The sequence below is a fragment of the Vespula pensylvanica genome, chromosome 4, assembly GCF_014466175.1.
Source record: "Vespula pensylvanica isolate Volc-1 chromosome 4, ASM1446617v1, whole genome shotgun sequence".
Classification (NCBI taxonomy): domain Eukaryota; kingdom Metazoa; phylum Arthropoda; class Insecta; order Hymenoptera; family Vespidae; genus Vespula; species Vespula pensylvanica.
The window spans coordinates 2,779,771-2,799,909 of record NC_057688.1 but is presented as its reverse complement, the minus strand read 5'-3'; the positions used below and the strand labels follow the sequence as shown (position 1 = coordinate 2,799,909).

At 30.7% G+C, this 20,139-nt stretch overlaps 1 protein-coding gene and 1 long non-coding RNA gene across 5 annotated transcripts in view; one reads left to right on the top strand and one right to left on the bottom strand.

Annotated features, from left to right (window-relative positions):
• Positions 1-7,432: 7,432 nt before the first annotated feature.
• LOC122628805 (sushi, von Willebrand factor type A, EGF and pentraxin domain-containing protein 1) overlaps positions 7,433-20,139 on the top strand; it is a 33,067-nt gene continuing 20,360 nt past the window's right edge. For all 4 annotated transcript variants that reach the window (XM_043811471.1, XM_043811468.1, XM_043811470.1 and 1 more), the window contains exons 1-3: positions 7,433-7,956; positions 16,087-16,162; positions 18,504-18,537. In XM_043811471.1, coding sequence (XP_043667406.1) covers positions 16,091-16,162; positions 18,504-18,537 — 106 coding nt within the window. In that variant the 5' untranslated portion in view covers positions 7,433-7,956; positions 16,087-16,090. The remainder of the gene's footprint in view (positions 7,957-16,086; positions 16,163-18,503; positions 18,538-20,139) is intronic.
• Positions 9,321-18,532, bottom strand: LOC122628809. The gene is made up of 3 exons (XR_006327117.1): positions 18,483-18,532; positions 9,597-9,801; positions 9,321-9,521 (listed from the first exon to the last, which is right to left on the bottom strand). It is a non-coding gene; the product is annotated as an uncharacterized LOC122628809 (long non-coding RNA).

Sequence of the window (20,139 nt, the reverse complement as noted above, 5' to 3'; positions counted from 1 at the left end):
ACTGTATCCTGTCTTGCTGTCTGAACTACTAAGGCCTCGTGATTCATCCTTGTTCGCACAAAAATGACGTTCACGTATATAAAGAAAATATAACAGGTTGAATGAAATTTCATGAAGATTGATTAATAGAAAAAAATAATAATAGATTAAGATTGATGGTTATCGTCTACCGATTTTAATTAATTACTATGTATACTCTACGAAAGAATTTAGAAAATCTTTGAAGAGAAAAATCTTCTTTAATTTAGTTTAGTTTTTCAATATTAAATAGATAATGTAAACATGTGCGTTAAATACTATTTAACAGGTATTAAATAGAAAACATTGAACGAGATTTTGTTATTGGGATTAATTCCGTATTTAAATATGATTTTCTTTTCTTATTTATATTTAATTGCTTTAACTGTAATTACAAATAATAATAATACGATTATTTCTTGATTCAGTTAGATAAACTAAATTATATTTGCATTATTAAACAAGAATTTATCAAAGGTGACGTAGCCAAAGAGTTTGATATTAGGATAGAGTTGAAGTCGTAAATAATAGATGATTAAAGAAAATTCAGATACAGATAAAAAATTATATACAAGGTGAGGTATTTAAATAAGAATATGTGAATGCTTATAGATGCACAATAATACTTCTTAACAAAAATTTTATAAAAATGTAATAGTAATAGTAATTATAGTAATAAAAGATTCTTTTTGAAATCAGTTTTTGTTAAGAACACATTTCGTTTATTAATAAAGAATACAAAATAATCAGGTATTCTCATTTAGATTACTTATCCTGTATAATTAACATTAGAACTATTAAACCCGTAAAAATTATGGATTTTGAATCTCTTGTTTTACAATGAATTGAAATGTATTTACAGTACATTTAAGATGATAATTAATAATACTAGAACTATACCGACCTACTTTGACCACATATTTTTTGTTAATTTCATGAGTACTTGAAAGAAAGAAAACTTTAAAACTTTATTCGCGTTAAAGAAAAAATATTTAGTATATAGTTATATAGGTATTAAACGAAATAAGAAAAAATCTACACAATTCATCGTATACCTAATTTTATTAATTATATAATTTTCTATATATATATATTTTTTTTTCCTATTTTTAAATATCTAGACTAATGAAGGAAGAAGAGAATTGAAATTTCTCGATTAATCGTTGGATAATGCAGATACCGATAACGGATCGTGTTAGTCCGATGAAAAAGAAACTTTCCACAAGGGGGAAGGAAGAGTAAGGGGTAAGAGACGCGTTTGCCTATATTTACCGACGACGTGAAACGATCGACGATGCGAGAAGGCTTTGCATCGCTACAAAGTAGTCAGGGTCCGAGTGTACCGTTACACTCGGCAGCTTCCTGCCTGTTAGATCGCCGGCCTCCATTGGCATCGTTCGACTATCCTTCGCACACTTACCCAGCTATATTCTCAATTTTTCCCTTCTACTCCCTTTGTCACCTACTCTTTAAACTTCTCGCACTTTTACTCGAGGTGAATACATGAATACACAAAAACGCACACACGAATGTCCTCACACGCACGCGCATGTATTACCAGTTGATTTTTCGATCATAGGAATGACTCGACTAGATCGACAAACTGGGACAGTAAAGAGTTACATGGGATCACGTCACATTGAATCGAGTTCTTTCATTTTTTCTTTCATTTTCATCATTTCGATCTATTCATTCATGATTGAATGAATACATCATTAAATGTACATCTTTTTTTGTATATATACAAACCTACGTTATAAATTAGTAGTAAAGTTGATAAATTAAGATTGATCTTTATATTCAAATTTTATATTTTTTGTGTACTTTTCTTCTTTTTTTATTTTTTTTTTTTATTTATTTTTAGATTAATCAACGAACGTTCTTATTTTTTTTATTCATGCATATCATTCGATATTTAAAATATTACTTTTGTATGTCATACTACGTATGATTAACTGGATTCTATACGTTTACAGTTAGGAAGCATCGACTGAACTATGTGCTCATTCTTCGCGTTCCTTCATTAGACTCTACTACAGCATTCGTTATAGCTTACGCCACACCTACGTCGCTACCATTTCTTATTTCTTTTTTCTTAGAGTTTTTTATTTTAATTTTTTTTTGTTCTTACCCTTTTCTTCTTTTGTTTTTTTTTTCTTTTTTTCCGTACGTCATCATTTTCATCGTTTCTTCATCATTATAATCAGTTTTGTCATTTTCTTTCACATCATCATCTTCATTTTTGTTATCGTCATTAAATCTTTCCTTTATTTTCTCCAAACTCTTATTTGCCTTAAGAAAATATATTTATTTACGATATAACAATGAATCAAGTGTGCGATTAGAAATGGAGAACGAAAAAGACCACGTTGTACTAAAATAAGACAACGTTGTCTAAAAATAAAAAAAGAAATATTCGAGGCGTCCTTTAAGGATGAGAAAAGACAAGGACGATGGTACTTTTTAAATCGCCGGCTTTACCAACTCACCGGACTTTTCGCATTCCACAGCGAAACTTGGCACGTACCCACGTACACATACTTATGAAACGCGTGCACGCGAGTAAAAGAGGACGATGTAAATGCCTCAGCCGTTAATTCGCTTCGAGTTTTGTAGGACACAGAAAGAAAGAGAGAAAAAGAGGATAAAGATAAGAGGAGGAAGACGAGAGGAGGTCCACGTTGCATGTTGCACGTTGTTGCTCACTGGCGTGGTACTTACACGGAGTGTTACTCTTAACGAAGTAACTTTCGGTTCAATTTTCTCTCAAGTTTTAAAAAAAGCTCTGATTAAATTAGAAATTTAATTAGAATATATAAGATATTTTCATGAAGTTAATAACCAACAAAATCTTCATTATTATTTAAACGATAATTGGGATTATTTGTAATCGATCACGTTATAATAGTATTTTTTAACTTCGATTCAATTACTTGACATACGATTAAATTAAATAAAAATTTATATATAAATATCATACGATTCTTTTTAAGCCACGTACTTATTTCCTTTTTTTTATAAAATTAATTAGGGTTCTCACATTTCTATAAAATCGATTATTAGTTTACTTACAAAAGTTGATATTTATTAAATATACTTAATATAATAACTTATGTGTATGTGTATGTGTTATAACTTTTATATAACTTTCTTAGTATTATTCTATATAGTAGTACAGTATAATATAACTATAATATACTATAATATATATAATAATATATTAATATAACGTATTAAAAAATTATACTCTCTCTCTCTCTCTCTCTCTCTCTCTCTCTCTCTCTCTCTCTCTCTTTCTCTATGATATAGTATAATTATAATATAGTTACAGTAATATAAGTTATATTATAAATTACACAGTAGATATATGAATTTCTTAGATATAAAAAAGAATTGGTTCGTTACAATAATCAAATTAAAAACAACTTACATTATCTTGAAAAAAGATTATTTTTGTTTGAATGAATAGACTGTTAAACTCTACGTCTAATGATGTCATTAACAAATTATTTTACATTCCGACACGAGAAACGTATAATACGACGGAAACGTCATTCGACACAGAAAGAAGAAAATTACGTTAAATACATTTACATTATCCTAAAGTTGTGTTAGTCATATGAAATAAGCAAGTCCTTCTAAAAATAATTTTTAATAATAAAAATGATAAGCAAGGTTAATTCTCTTTGCAAAAAATGTCCTTCTACGCCGTTGCATGTTAGGCCGATACATGTTACGATAAGACACATACACCTGTATTCGTCGGACAAACGCTTTCGAACGGTTCCTCCAGGTCGACGCCCTGCCAAAACTCTGTCTAATCGTCGTCAGACTTGACCGTCATTGTTGTCATTTAAATTATTCGCAATTTTTTTTGCTGTTTTATGAAGGTAAAAAATGCGTAGAAAAAAAATTTAATAAATATAAGTGCCTATAAATTTACATTATTATTTAAACTATTATTCAAATTATTTGCGATTAAATATAGCAATAATAATATTATTTATTAGCCTATTCAATAGCTTAACCCCTTCACATACGATTAAAATAATAAAAAAAATAAAAAAAAGAAAAAGAAAAAAGAATTAAAAAATAATTTTAAAAATGACTACGGACTATGTTATCTTTTAATAACATTTAACTCCATTATATTTTGTTGTAGGAATATATTTTAAATGCTACCTTCGTGATATATTCTTAAACACACGAAAATCACATTTTTACGTTTACTTAGAAATAACTCTTTAGGAATTCGATTACCTTGTTCCTTGGTGTATCTTCCGACGAAAGAAAGTCGCGAAAGTATGATAATCAAATGGTGCTACGTGTTCAGTTTTTTGGAAAGTATGTAGATGCTCTTTCCTGCTATAGAATTGGGCAAGTAGTTCTCAAGGACATTTCTAAAATGCTAAAATTCTCATGAAACTCCTTTTTAAAATATTATACTTCTAATGTCTTAATTGATACTTCGACAAAACATCATATCAACTATAATTTTAAAAATATCATCTTAATATCATCCTAAACTAACTTAGATTGTTGCATTTATAACAAAATATGTTAGAAAATTAATCTATTTCATGATAATATTTTTACTTACTTCTGATAGTCCGAATAAATATTTAACTTTTAAACTGATGTTACTAATCGTTACATTGTTTTAATAATATTAGAACAAAATTCATGAAGTGAAATTAATGATGTTTGAAAAGGAAGAAGGGAGAGAGAGTTACGGATTAAATAAGATATATAGATACAATAGATTCGTATTATTATAAACGAATTCTTTTGTTTATCAGTAAAAATATCATTCGATGATAAGAAAGTCACATAAAAATCGACTGTCTTTTTTCTACATACTAATTAATTGCCTTTCCACTTAAAATGGGTCAAGTCAAGGAGATCATTAGCATAATATGCACACGTATACACATATACACGCATACATACAGGGAGACATACACATACACAAACCTTGTATATACCTGTATTAATGATATCACTTACGGTAAAATGGAAAACATGAGTACAGTCGTGATAAATGTCCAAGCCTCTTTTTTCATCCTTAGCGAAACCAATTCTCATTGCAACACTGCGTCGGCGTAATATCGCGGTTTCGAGATTTTCTGGCTTGGTGAGCAAGCTAAGGATGATAATTCCGTTTTATTTATGAACGCAACGTAACGCAGAGAGTTTTCCCTTCGTCTCCTTGCGATGAAGCTTCTCGCGTGCGACGAATGAGTTGCCGGGTTGAACGCCTTCCAAGAGCAACAGACCCGATAAGATGCTAACGGAATGCGCTTAGACATCAATGCCTTTTATCGGTATGCCATCCGGCTGTCGCTTGATTCGTGCGCTTAACTTAGTATCGATGATATCTACTTCCTTTGCCACGATGATTGAATGTAACTGTTAAGCTTTACAAATAAATATTACGAAAAATTTTTTTTCGTTCCAAATAATATTCATCATCATATCATATCGTTCTTTATATGATGGTATCAAATTTTTAATTCTGTTAACGTTCCTTTAACGACCATTAACTTTGTTAGATACCTAAATATTGTATGGTTACTGTTAACATTTTGATCATTCTTCCTTTCTCCTAATTTAATCCTTTATATTGAAACATTAAATTTTAATTACGATTATAAATGTTAATTAAATATATATAGATGTTAATTAAAACATTACTGATATTTAAAAGCTCTTTTTTCTCGATAAACGAATACAAAGGATAATCGAATCCTGTCATATCGACAAAAATGATTTTTCCTGAAATTATCTATCCTAGATTTTTAAATAAATGATTTCAATTATCTCTTTTTCTCTCTTTCTCTCTTTTCCTTCTTGTTAGGTAAAAGTAGAGAGAAGGAGGAGAGACAGAGATAGAAAGAATATTAAGATCGCACTCATATACCTTATTAAACGAAATCGTTTTGCGGCACATCTCCGGTCCAATTACGGCTTTTATTCAAGTTACCAAGAAAAAGAAATCTAGTACCCATCGACATGCCAAGAGTGGAACGACTTAGCCGATCTCGCTCAACGACCTTTCTTATTCAAGCATTAATGTCTCTCCTTCGCAAACTTGTACGCCTACTTATTATCAACTACAATCTTTTAAAAGTGAACGTGTTAAGTTTCTAGAAAAATCATTTCAAGCTAAGTCCTTTTTGGTAATGAATTTTTTCTCTTTCTCTCTCTCTCTCTCTCTTTCTATCTTTTTTTTTTCTTTTCTTCTCCGTTAGATTTTCATTTATTTCTCTACAGCACGGATCATTGGCGTCAATAAGTTACCATTCGTGGAACGTTACGTGATCAGATCATTCCATTTTAATGGAATATTCAACTACTATTTTTCTTTTTTTTAATGCGAAGCTTAGTATATCTTTACTTTTTTTTTAGTAAACGTTAAAACATCATTAACAATAAGTATACTGTAATTTTAAAAAGTCGTGATTTCTAAGAGATCGTGCAGATTCCATGCAATATAAAGAACCCCTTCCTTCTCTCTTTCTCTTTCTCTCTCTCTCTCTCCATCTATCTTTCTCTCTCTTTATCTTTCTCTTTCGTTTCCTTTCCTTTGTCAAATAAGACGCTCTCGAAGAAGCCAAGTATACCCTCTTCTCGTTAATAACACGAATTTCTTCTAGCGTACGCGAGCAATCGCCATTGAAACCGAGTCTGCCGGTTGCTCGGCCTCGAACGCTACGTTCACGTCTTTGCTTCTCTTAGTTTACTTTAATACTGGAAATTTTTCCTTCTTTCGTGGTATACGAAAACTTAAATTATTAAAACATAAATTATTGAAAAATAAAACAAAAATAAATTAAATTACACTTACATTGACAATTTTTTTATTACCGTTGTGATTCACGTCACTAATTAAAAGAATAAAAAGCAAAATAACAAAACTTTTTTCATCTTTCTTCTAAAAGACTCATCGAATAAAATTCTTTTATTTCCTATAGATACTTAAATAATAAATAAATAAATAAATAAATAAATAAATAATTCTATTAGTAAATTTATACTTAGATAATGTCACGGTTACAGCTTCGTTCACATTCGCGAAGTCTATTCTTGGAGTTATATTCTTCTTCGAGTAAGATCGTCGGAAATCGAAAGCCGAAGTACGTCTCGGTAATCTTCGGCTAAAAGGCGAGGATAACCGACCGTCTCCTCCACCTTTTATGCGCGCCTACGTTCACGGCTCTTTCCTTTTTTTCCTTCCCTTTCTCTCTTTCTCTCTATCTCCCTCTCTCCATTTCTCTCTCTCTCTCTTTCTTTCTTTTTCTTTTTCTTTTTCTTTCTCTCTCTCGTTTCTTGATGAAGGAGAAGGCTCCCTCTTAGGTAGGTTAACTCACGCCGCCGTTCACCTGGTCTCAAAGAGAGAGTTAGGGAGCTCTTCAGTCTCGAAACGGTGGGCCGGAGAAAAGGAGCTCCGTGACCCTGAATTTACTCGACCTCTCTTTCTATTTGTTTTATTATTAATATTATTATAATTATAATTATAATAATTATTATTATTACTATTATCATTAACATTATTATTATTATTCATTTCGGACGTGCGTTCTCTCTCCACTTTCTTTCCAATTAATCTTTTCTTCCAAGACCATCCGGTCCTCTTTTTACCGTCTCAGTGTAAACTTGCTTCGTGGTTATTGCCTTAATCAATTTCAAAAGGTGTTCTACGATTTCGAGGTCCTTTATCGTTTTCGCTACACAACCTTGAATTTCTCTTTTTAACGAAATACGAGGAGAAAGAGAAAGAGAAAGAAAGAGAGAGAGCGAGGGAAAGAGAGAAAGAGACTCGGTTAGTGCAGTGACTCGCTTCGTCGAGTGGATTCCGTAGGAAGGATCCAAGCTGGTGTATATGTACATGTACCCGGGAAATAGATCGTCTCGTGGAACATAGAGGAGAAAGAAAACGTAAGTCATAGTAAGATCGAAAGATCTTCCTGTATATATGTATCTATGTATCTATGTGTTATCTATCTCTATGTACACGTGCGTAAACGGATCATCTATGAATGTATAAGTATCTTGGAATTTTGTGTGAACGCTACATCTCGTAGGAAGAAAAGACGAGGAAAAAAAAGAAAAAAGAAAGAGAGACCGAGGGATCTCCTTTCGTGATGAGGCGATGTGCCATCGCAAGCGTGACTACTGCTTCCTGCTGATCGTTAAAGTCGATCCCTTCTCGACTCTTTCGGCCTTTCTCGCCTTACTTCGTTAACCTCCTCGTTGTATGAATCTTTATGTTTCTTTATGTCTTACAGTAATGACATGTTAATCTGCCATCTGTGAAATTAAAGATAAAAATGTTTCGAAATCGTGAAAAAAATATATGAAATTCGATATTTGATAATACAGCAGATGTCTTGGATTTTACAAATTTCTATTGATTTCTAATCGTAATTACATAAGATATTTTTCATAGTTTCTTTCTTTTTAAGTAGTATTAAATCCATAATCGTTGAATGATCGACTCCAAGAAAATTAGGTCATCTGCAATCTCAGAAATGTTTACTCTCTTCGACTTTTCAATACAAAATTATTTTTCGAGATATTTCGAAAGTAAGATCTTCGAAGGAACCTGTTCTCGGGAAGATCTTTCGGAAGACAAATACTATACCGGATCTAATTCTTAGAGTGTACAACTGGTAGGTTGAGTTAGGTAGGTTGATAGGTAGGTAGGTAGGTAGATAGGTATGTAGGTAGGATGTTGGGATAGCATAGATAGAAGAATGGAGGATGCTCCATCAGGTGTTAGTTCTTTTGTGTAGGTGGATAAGACGTATTAGTTCTACGTTCTAACCCTATTCAAACTTCAAATATTGATAAGTCCATCTTGTTCACATTTCAGTGAACAAGTTGTCTTTCGATAAAAATTGTTGTCCGATCCTTACATTGGTTAGCAAATACAAATAATATAATTTTTACATGATTACACTTGATAGAGTCAATTCTATCCACGTAAAAAAATACACCAGTGATCCAGTATTTCTTACGACCTTCCAACTCGTGGTTTAATGAGGAATTCACGCTCGTCAGGCGATAACTTCGTAGAGGTCTTATATGACATCTTATAAGACATTCCGATCACGTAACTGATACCAATGACAGAAATAAAAAAAGTGTATAAATAGAATGATATTGTAGAAACGTATTTTTGACTTATATTGATTTTAACTTACATGAAAGATGCAACTTTTTCTACAAGGACATTGAACACATACTACATGTGCTGTTGTTAAAGTTACAAAAAATAAAGTCAATCGGTATGATGGATTAAAAGTCAAACATATGTAAAGTATAGTAGAAGGCGTGCAAAAAAAAGAGAGAGAGAGAATGTCTGTGCACGGGCAAGTGCACTAGATAAATACCAGATAATAATAATCGCGTACCAACCGTGAAGAAATTGAAAATGAAACATAGGAAGTATGTCGTTCCAATATTTCTTGATCCAGGCAACAGCAGCCACGCCCTGCATGCTGGATATAAAGAGAAAAAGAGATAGAGAAGGAACAGTAGAGTATATCGTGTACGTAGGTATGCCTGCTATTCACCTAGGCGCAGCTTCGTAATTTCGTTCTGCTGTTTCCTTCGTCTTCTCTCGCAGTCTTGCTGTTCAACGTTGCTGCACTTTCCTTGCGCGTGGAAGCGGACAACATGTTTGTCGGTGGACGCTGTTATCGGTCGACGAACCATGTTAAACATGAAATCCAGCGATGTCACCATGTGACACACATGTGAATTTATTTACTTATTAGTCTAATGAAGAAAAAAAAAAGAAAGAAACAAAATCAGAAATATAGTTACTATACGATAATAAAAATTAAGATTCGAGTATAAAGATCGTCGTTAAAAATGAGATTATTAAAATCGATGTCGATAAAAATAAATACAAATTCGACAAATTTTTTCTCGATATATATTATGTTGGTTATATATAATAATTTATCCAGCATGGAGATACATATGTGTACGACTAAGCAATAAAAATTATTTTAACAACGAGAGATTTTAATTTAAAGTTATTTCAAATGAATTTATAGTTATTTAAGGTAAGAATCTTCATTCAATTAAATCTGTAAAAATAGTTAATCGCAAAAACAAAAAATCGATGATGAAGATTGAAAAATTTCGATGACATGATAATTAAATCAAAAATCAATTATTCGCGATAATAATTTCTATGCACTAAAAAGTATCGATAACGATATGTAGTTGAACACACACACGCGCGCGCATATATATATATATATATATATATATATATATATATATATATGTATAAATTATGATTAAACGATATTCTTTTAATTCTAAATTATATATAAAATTCAATGAAAACGTGTGCACTGCAATAGAACGCGTAATTACATAATAGATTTATTCGAAAGCGGGACGTTCCACAAACTCGATTATACCATAATATGTTACTACTAATGGGGTTGCTAACGGAATTTCTCGATTCCTAAGATTATTTCAACATTATTACATCGAATGATCGACGAACGTTAGTTTTACTCCTAATCTCAATCAATAATATCGAAGATTATTAAATATTAACTTCATATTTTTATCTAATATTACAATCCAATAAAAAGAATACAATATATGTATACAAAAGTATGTCGAAGAGCTACAAGAATATTGCTGAATTAAAAATTTAATTTCTTACTATATCATATAAAAAAAATATAATACACATATGCAAAACTGTCAAAAACATTAAAAAAGAATATTTCTTTGAGAAATGAATTTAATGTTTTTCATATGATTCATCAAATTTTGAATATTAAAGTATTTCATCGATCTTTATTATTCTAATGTTTTCTCCCATTTTTATTCACATCTATTAATTCTTCCTTTAAATATTGTAACATACGTGCGTTCACTTTAATTTCAAATACTTAAGTTATTCACGATACTCTCACAATCTAAGACAAGAAAGTTGCAAGTAAATAGTAAATAGTAGGTGTATGCATGGAAGGTAATGAAAACTTTTATTACGACAAAAATATTACGTCAGGATTCATATAATATTCTTTTTCTTTTTAAATATAGGTATAAGAACCCATAACCGTATAAAGTTATTACATCATTGAAATATAGCTAAAATAACTTAGTTCTTTTTGACGTTCATAGATTCTGATCAAATCGCTTCAAAGACAAATCGATTATGGGAATAAAAAAACAGATGAAAATGTTTCACAAATTGTTAGCACATGAACACGATGATGAGAATACTTTGATAAACGTTTACAATATATTACTTTAGGTGGTAAACGAATGAAAGGTAAAAGGGGAACTACTCATAGAGATTTGCAACGCACAAAGACAAGTTCTTGCTCGAACTTCCTTTACCGTACTTTTCCCACGACCTATTCTTAAGCTTGCACCCACAAGCAAAATCGCCGTCGTCGTCGTCGTCGTCGTCGTAAGTACTCGATCCTTGCAAAATTCTTTCGTTCTTTTCCTCTCGCATGAATGCTGCGTCTTAATCATTTTCATCTCTACCTCTTTAAGCACGTAGAAAGGCTAACAATGGTATTGTACCATTTAAGAATCCCTCTTCTCCTATGAAATAAACCTTATATCCTATGAATATAATCGATCGTATATTTTATTATTCATTTTTTTACCAAATATCTACTATGTATAATATACATTGTTAGAACGAAATAATTATGAAAATTCTTGATAAAAAAAATAAAGGTTAAATGTCGTTGAAGCTCAATCTTGTACTCTTAGTGATATTAAATTTTCTCTTATTAGTTATATATTATCATGGAGAATATTTGACTATAAGAATTTATTAGACACTCGCTAAGAATAAAAAATACATTGATTACCATTGTTCGAGTTATTGACACCTCTAGTTAAACTCATAATTTTAAAAAATGTGCAAAGTCAAGCAATAAAAACAAAAGTTAAATTTGTAAATTAAACGAATCATATGGTTGTCTGGAGTTTATCTCTAAAATAGTTATTTCTTTACAAACTGGAAAAAGAAACCGCACCTACGATTATTTGAACATTTTACAACCAATAAGAAATCATTCCTTTCCTTTTTCTTTTTCTAAATTATGCTATTTAGTTAGTCGGAAAATAATCCTAAAAAGTGCACGCAAAAATTTTTTCATTTAAGTGCAGCCAGCAACGTCACCACCTAAATAACATTTCCTAAAACTCTAACGTATCACATAAAAAGTCTCACTAATATAATCAATACATCTTAAGAATATATATTATATTATTATACTCCGCCTACCATTATTCAATCAGTCAAGCTCACATCGCATAAAACTTAAGCCTTGTACCGATTAATTTCGATTCAAGGGTTCGGTGAACGTGTTCTCTGTAACAACGTATAATTCTCGAACCAACTACTTACATCGCCGGCGAAAGCATACGTGTCAACAATATTACGATGTTTACAACGTCCGTGAAAATATCATAAGACGAATTATATTATTTTATTTTAGACTTAATTTAAACTAAATAACATTTACTTAATTATTAATTGTAAAATCGAAAAAAGAGAAATTCTTGATATAATAAAAATATAAATTAAATCTATTATATATATTTTTTTTTTTAGAACAGATAACATTTATTAACTATCTATTGTTAGAATGAAACAATAGGAATTCTTAATAGCAAAATCAAAAATGAAATATATTACGTTTGAAAGATCATCGATCCATTAAAAGATCATATATTTGTCACAGTAAATTAGGAAAAACTAACTCTTGTTCGCAAGATACTTTCTCATATTCATGTCACATTAACATCATTATTCTGATAAATTGAATCCATGTTTGAGTGACATGTTGCATACGTCAGATCTTTACAAAGTGCATATCTTAATGCTACGTACCGTTGTACGAGTGAATATATGCTCTTCGTTAAAAATCGTATTTCGATTCGTCGTCGATAAGTATTACGTCTGTACGATCACCAAATTCGTCGACAAGCGGAAATCCATGTAAGACGAACAGGAAATCGCGATTGGATGATATCAAGCGGTACTTCAATTTACGTTCGTTAAAAACTTCAACTTCGTACCTTGTCAATTTCACATGAAATGCATTCTAAAATATTCATATAACTATCACATATAATATAACATAAAAATTATAATTAAATACATAATAAATTAACAAATATACCTATTACATAATAATGCTTTAAAAACTCAATTATGCAAATACTGTCTTTCATGATGATTTTTTAAAATCATCATTCAAAAATAGAATTTCCTTGTTAGATAAAATCGATCGAATAAAATTCCTAAAGTAATAAAATGATTAGTGATGTACTACGATGGACTGTGGGAAACGTCATGCTCTAGTGACAGCTAAAATTGTGACTAATGGAGGCAAACAAACAGTTGAGCAAAACATGTAGCTTATTTTTATCTTGACAAATTATAAACAAGTGTATTCCAATATCGATGTAATTTGTTAGACAAAAAACATAGTTGCCTTTTGATATGTGCATTATGAAAAATAAAATACAAAGAAAAATGTAACAAAATTATCTCTCTCTCTCTCTCTTCTCTCTCTTTCTCTTTCTCTATTTTCAATAAAAACTTCCAAGATTTTTTAAACAAATCTGCCTTACAGATTATTAAACATAACAAAGTATGATATTTACGTTAGATATATATGTACTTATATAAATACACATACTATATAATTTATATCTTTATGTATTACATTTGTGTTAACAATAAATATTTATGTTTATAAAAATGTATACGTATATATATGTGTGTGTATATATATATATATATATATATATATATATATATAAAAAGAGAGAGAGAAAAAGGAATGTAAGAGTGGTAAGATAATACGAGTTTAAAGTATCACACGTTACTCATAAAACCACAAGGAACGAGGCGACCTTAGAATCGTGTGTCCCTCTTCATATTTCAATTCATTGTCAACACAGTGTTCATCGTCTGGTAGCGATGATCTGCATCCAGAACGGAAATTTGATATTATCCGGTTTTATATTGATGCAAGAATCATCTCCGTGATGAGATGTCTAATTTTTTTATTGATTGCTTATTATAATAGTTATACATAACCACTTCATGAATTGCAAATAATCAAACCACAATATATAAAAATGATCATTATAAATAATTTAACATTGGCAATGTTTTTCTTTAATCAATACAATTTTTAAAAAATTGGAGATATTTTTCTTCTTTTTGTTAAACTTGAACGATTTTAATCAAAGAACAAAAGTTGTTTGGTTCGTTTGTTACAACGAATTATGTTCGAAGGAGTTACGTTTTAATGCCGACAACTCCGCGAATACATCCATCTTAAGTGCAAAATAATTTTCTACCTGTTGGAAGGAAAATTGTTCACGAAGCGAAGCAAAGCTTCACATAAACACGCTCAAGGAAGACGATTACAGGTTCTTTTTTTGCTTCACACAAAAGGCTAGGTTTTCTACTTCTTCATAAAGATTCTTCGAACTTTTCGTCGAGCTAAAAAAAATATCATGTAAGATGATTGATCCTGCATCGTTAATGGAAGAGAATGTCCTTATATATTCATAACGAGATATTAACGGTAAACGACGATATTATGAAAGAATATCTACTTTTAAAAAGTATATACAACGAAGTGAAAAAATTTGTTTAACTCGTTCCAATCAATTTGTTCGAATAAATTATTCGGAATAAAAAAAATGTTGCATAAATATACTAATTTTTATAAATGTACGAACTTTTAAAAAATATGTATTATATTTTCAAAATTAATTAATATAAATCTCATTATTTTTCTTTGACATATCTAAATTAATTTAAAATTAAATTAATCGTCAATAGTTTTTCGATTCGAATGAAGTATTTTCCATTAGAAAATCCAAAATAAATTATGACTGTTTTTGATACTTCCTTGCTAGATTTTCGATAAATTTAAAGTTACAGCCAATTTTAGAATATCTGCGAAACATACGTATGATCAGGTGCAAGATTTGATGCCACGTTTTCCGGCGGATGTACGCCTGATAGCCATATGTCTCTTATAGGATATAGGTCTTTCGATTATCTTTAACAATACCGTTATACCTTATTCTGGGTGGTCGTTTACTACTAGCTGGTTTTCATACGAGAGTTTATTTAGTCGCATCTCTAACGGATCTCAAAGATTAGTAAATTTTATTACGTTAAATTGGTTTAACCATTTGCACTTGATATTTTTATATCGCATATTTGATAAATAATAAAATATTTCTATTTTCATGTAATTAAGAAATGTATTTAATCAATGTATAAAATAAATAAATAAAATATGATTGATCTATAACATGTTAAATATAAGTATATTTTTGATCAAATTTTATATGATATCTAAGTCATGATCAACACCGTTCTTATGCCATTATTAACGTTTGAAAATGTTGTATAGATTGGTAAAAAGAATTCCATATAACACGAGTATTAACAAGAATGTTATTGATGAACCTCGAGGGGTCAAAAACAAAGTTTAATATGCGTTATACGGGGTGATAGGGAGAAGTGATCGAACCGTAGAAACCGTAAGGAATTTTACGAGTATTTGTATATACGTATATGTGTGTGTGTGTATATGCATTTATATATTCTATGCTCGGTGAATTGCCACGACGATACCTTCCGCATACTTTCCATCGTTAAAATTCAACGTGCCTTTTTTGTCAATATCAAATCTATGATTTATCGTTAAATATTCCGAATATTTTACAGTTGTCAATGATTTACACAGTATTTTATATAGAATTTATAGAATTACTTGAAATGAGTAGAAAAATTGATCGAGTTAATAATTACGAAAGTGATTTATATTATATGTTTTTCGTTTTAAGATATTACATTCTTTTCTTCTTTTTTTCCTTTTGATGAATTTAAGTTTTTCCAATTTTTGAGATAGGTTATTTTCATAAATATTGCTGAATATACTTTATGAGCTTTGATAATAATAAAAAATTAAAAAATGTAAAATTTAATTCATTCTTTTAACGTTCCTTTTTCTTCTGTTTCAGAAATATGCTGATAAGAGAGCTGGCGACCATATTGATCGCCTTCCTCTTGTGCCATGTACGGCTTACGGCGTCTCAGGTGAGCATTTTAATTAAGATACATGATAGAATAATTATACATAACGTCGTAATAGAAATGCAAAATTTACCAACTAGTTTCACCAAGTATCTCTACCTATCGATCTATCTATCGAAGAAATATTTGCTTAGAATTTCGAAACTCTTAGCTGATTGCGTAGAATGGTTAGTGATACGAACGAAACATGATTCGCAGAAAATTTCATATTCATGCATTTTTTTTTCTTCTTTATAATATAATATCTTCGCATTCAGTCACTATCCTTGCCCTTTTTCTTATAGATCATTCACGAAGCAAGGTCACGCGTCATTTACTAATGCGCAACAAGTCACACATAGTTTTCAACGACGACTGCATATCAATTATCATTCTGACAACAAAACATTATTAATTATTTACACGTTCTCTCTAGCCACGATTTGCCATGGGTGAATGAACTGTCACTGTGTGTTCTTATCTAATGACAAAATAAAAGAGAAGCCATATATATTTTATCCTGTAAAAATTATTATGTTGTTAATATTAATCAGTGAAGGGTGAACTATGAATTAGAAAATCACGTAATATAAAATATCGTTTACAAAGAATGTTGTAACTGTATATAATCTTTCATAACGTTAATAAATATTCATAAACATTTCATACATTCCTATTTGTTACAAAATCTAATACATATTTAATCGGACATTTTTATTTCATACAAAATTAATACAATTTTTTTATCACCTTACGAGCTTAACAAGTATTAACGATAATAAACTTTAATATTTGCCAATATTCATACATCCATGGAAAAGTGGTAAAAAAAGAAAAAATATCGAGTAACGGGTTGAAAAGACGATCGATGAAGTCGGTTAAAACTGAATTCGATTTCGAGTCGCGTCGCTGTTACGCGCGGATGGCATAACGGTGACGAATAACGGGTCGGTTTCGATGCGACGGATAAAAGTACACGTTCGTGTTGGCAAAGAGAGAAGAGAAGAAGAACGGAAAGTATGTAGGCGTCTACTTTTCTCTTCTTATTTCACGCGTCGCGGAGAGAAAGAGATAGGGAAACAGAGAGGGAGAGAGAGAGAGAGAGAGATTGGAGTATATCTCATCTCTCATCTCTTTCTTTCTCTCTCTCTCTCTCTCTCTCTCTCTCTTTCTCTCTCTCTCTCTCTCTTGTTTCTTATCCTTTTCTATCTATCCATTTCTTCTGTCTATTTCTTCATACTTCTCATTTTCTCTTTTTCTTTATTTGTCTTTCTATTTCTCTATCTCTTTATTTTATATCTACCCTTTTACAAGAATCCTTGGGAAATTTTAACCGCGGAATATGAAGTAATTCGCATGTCGGTGTTCCGTGGAAGTTACACTACCTACCCGTTTCCACCGGCTACCACACTTGATGTAGTATATAATACTGAAGCCGAGGTGAAAGTGAATTTCAGGATAGGCATGTACTCACTCACGCACGTACGCGTGCACGCATGCACCTATACATACATGTGGAATTGAGCTTCGACTCTCTTTAAGTCGGCAATGTCACAACATGCTCGCTCTTGCAACATATTTTAACTATAGGAAGTATCATAATAGAAAAAGGGCAAGTTGCTGGATAAAATGAGTTGAAATGAATGTGTTGGGCGGTGAGAGTAGAGAGAGAGCGAGAGAGAGAAAAAAAGAGGAAAATAAGAAATGTGACTTCTTAGAACCAAAATTTACGATCGTTCAAAATTCTTCATACCTCTTAAATTACTATGCTAATAGAGGCATCATTTCATTCATAATTTTGTTACGGTATAAGTAATTATAACATTGTTGAATTATACTTTGGCCCGTGTAACGCAAGTCAAGCTAATTGTAAGATACGTAATCGGATTGTTCCCGATGATCTCGCATTACAATGGAGTGAGAGTAATTCTCATTTTTGTCGTTATTTTATTTTTCCTTTGTTACTTCCTCGTTGACTTTCGTGGGAATTCTACATTGATGATTCACGCGACATTTGCTACTTTCATATTTTTGATTTCATAATTATATATTACACGTTGATTTTAATCATAACGTGAGAAATTATACTTCTAGAAAAAATAAATGGAAATCGTAACATCTAAACTTTTGTTTTACGTGTGTTTCTGTTTTGAATAAAATTATACGTTTATAATGTACAACTAAACACGTTAATATCATTTATCTTTATATATCATATCAAGAGGATAAAATATTTCATAAATAAAACTTTTATATTTATATTTTAAAAAGTACAAATGGGATATTTTAACTAGTACTTACATGTTACTGCACACTCTAAAATCTACGATTCACTAAAACTTACTTTATTTCTTTCTTATTCCAGGTTCCTACAACGAACGTCTTCACCTGTCCAAACGGTAAGTTAGAAGGCAGATAATAAACTAACTTCCTTCATAACTTATACGTTCCTTATAACATACCTTATAACGTTCCTTCGAAAATAATTCTCTCAAGGAGAAATCCTCCTCCTTGTTTATTTGTAAAAGGTCACGCCCAATGGATGTATATATATATATGTGTGTGTGTGTATAGCTCCAAAATAAACACAAGTGTTGATATAAGGTTCTTATAAATATTCAGGATAGTAAATCATATTAGTCATCAAATGTCTTATTATTGATCTGTTTTTACTTTTGTTATTTTTAATGCGACAACAAGAAAAAAATAACAAAAATGTCTGATCATTGTCTGATCATTTTTCTCTTTCGGAGATAGAATCTCAAGATGTGACGTGAAAGCATGAAATAGTTATTTCCTATGGCCAGCGAAATCGTGAGCATTAGAAAATCTACGTTGGATTTATTCGTAGAACGATTGGCATCATTGCTCTTGGCTATTGCTTTGACTCTCGTTAAGAAACTTTTACTTTCGTGATGGCAGCCTCGAGGAATGTGAAGTTGGTCATTCGTAAAGATACGGATAAATTTTATACAATGATCGAATGATTGCTACTTTTTAATAGATTAGAAAATCTCTACGTGAATGATTTTTCTACTATGAAAGTTGTAATCGATTAACATTGCTATATAATGAAAGCAAATGATATTTGAATTTACGAGATCATCTAATAAATTAACTACTTAATAATATCATTAAAAATCATTGTTAACGAAAGTTTACTCTGTTATTTATCGCTAGATTATCCATGTCCAATAAAATTCTGATCGAGCAAATAAGGAAACATAAATCTTTAGATAATATATTAACAACTTTTCTATCGTTAAACTTTAATGATTCTAGTACTTATTATAATATAGATAAAGTTAAAGCAAAATAAGAAATAAATTACATTTTTAATAATCATAAACATAAAAAATGTATATAAAAAAAAGGATAAAATAATCCGATCATACGTATAAAATTTCGAAAAAACTTTTAAGAGGATAGTTTAATCCGGTTTTTGGATTATTTGTACGGTTTGAAATATCCTTTGAGAAAATGTCTCGATATTATGGCGATGTCGTGGACCAGGTAAAGATCCACAAGGTAAAAAGAAAGAAGAGAAGGAGAGCGGCATTCCTAAACCGTGAATCCTCCTTCTCTCTCTTCTCCTTCATTCCGTTCTCCTTCCTTGCATCGCGTTGAACCGATTGATCCTAAAAATACACTACAGGCGGATGCGCAAACACCACAGTTATCCACTTCTTTCAACGACCTCCGTGTACATGTTTGTATGTATATGTTTGTACGAATATATACATATGTATACGTGTACATACACTTCTACATCTATGTATATGCATGTGTATGGGGGCGTGAACATATCTATATATGTATATGTACATATATATGGATGAATGAATATACGTATGTACGTATATAGCTGCCTAAGTATGTATATACGTATCTGTATATATATATCGTCGAACGGTATTCCAAAATGTAGAACATCCGGTGACGCATTCCTTCCTTCATTTCTTACGTCTTACTATAACTCATTTCCTCGTGTTAACGCACCA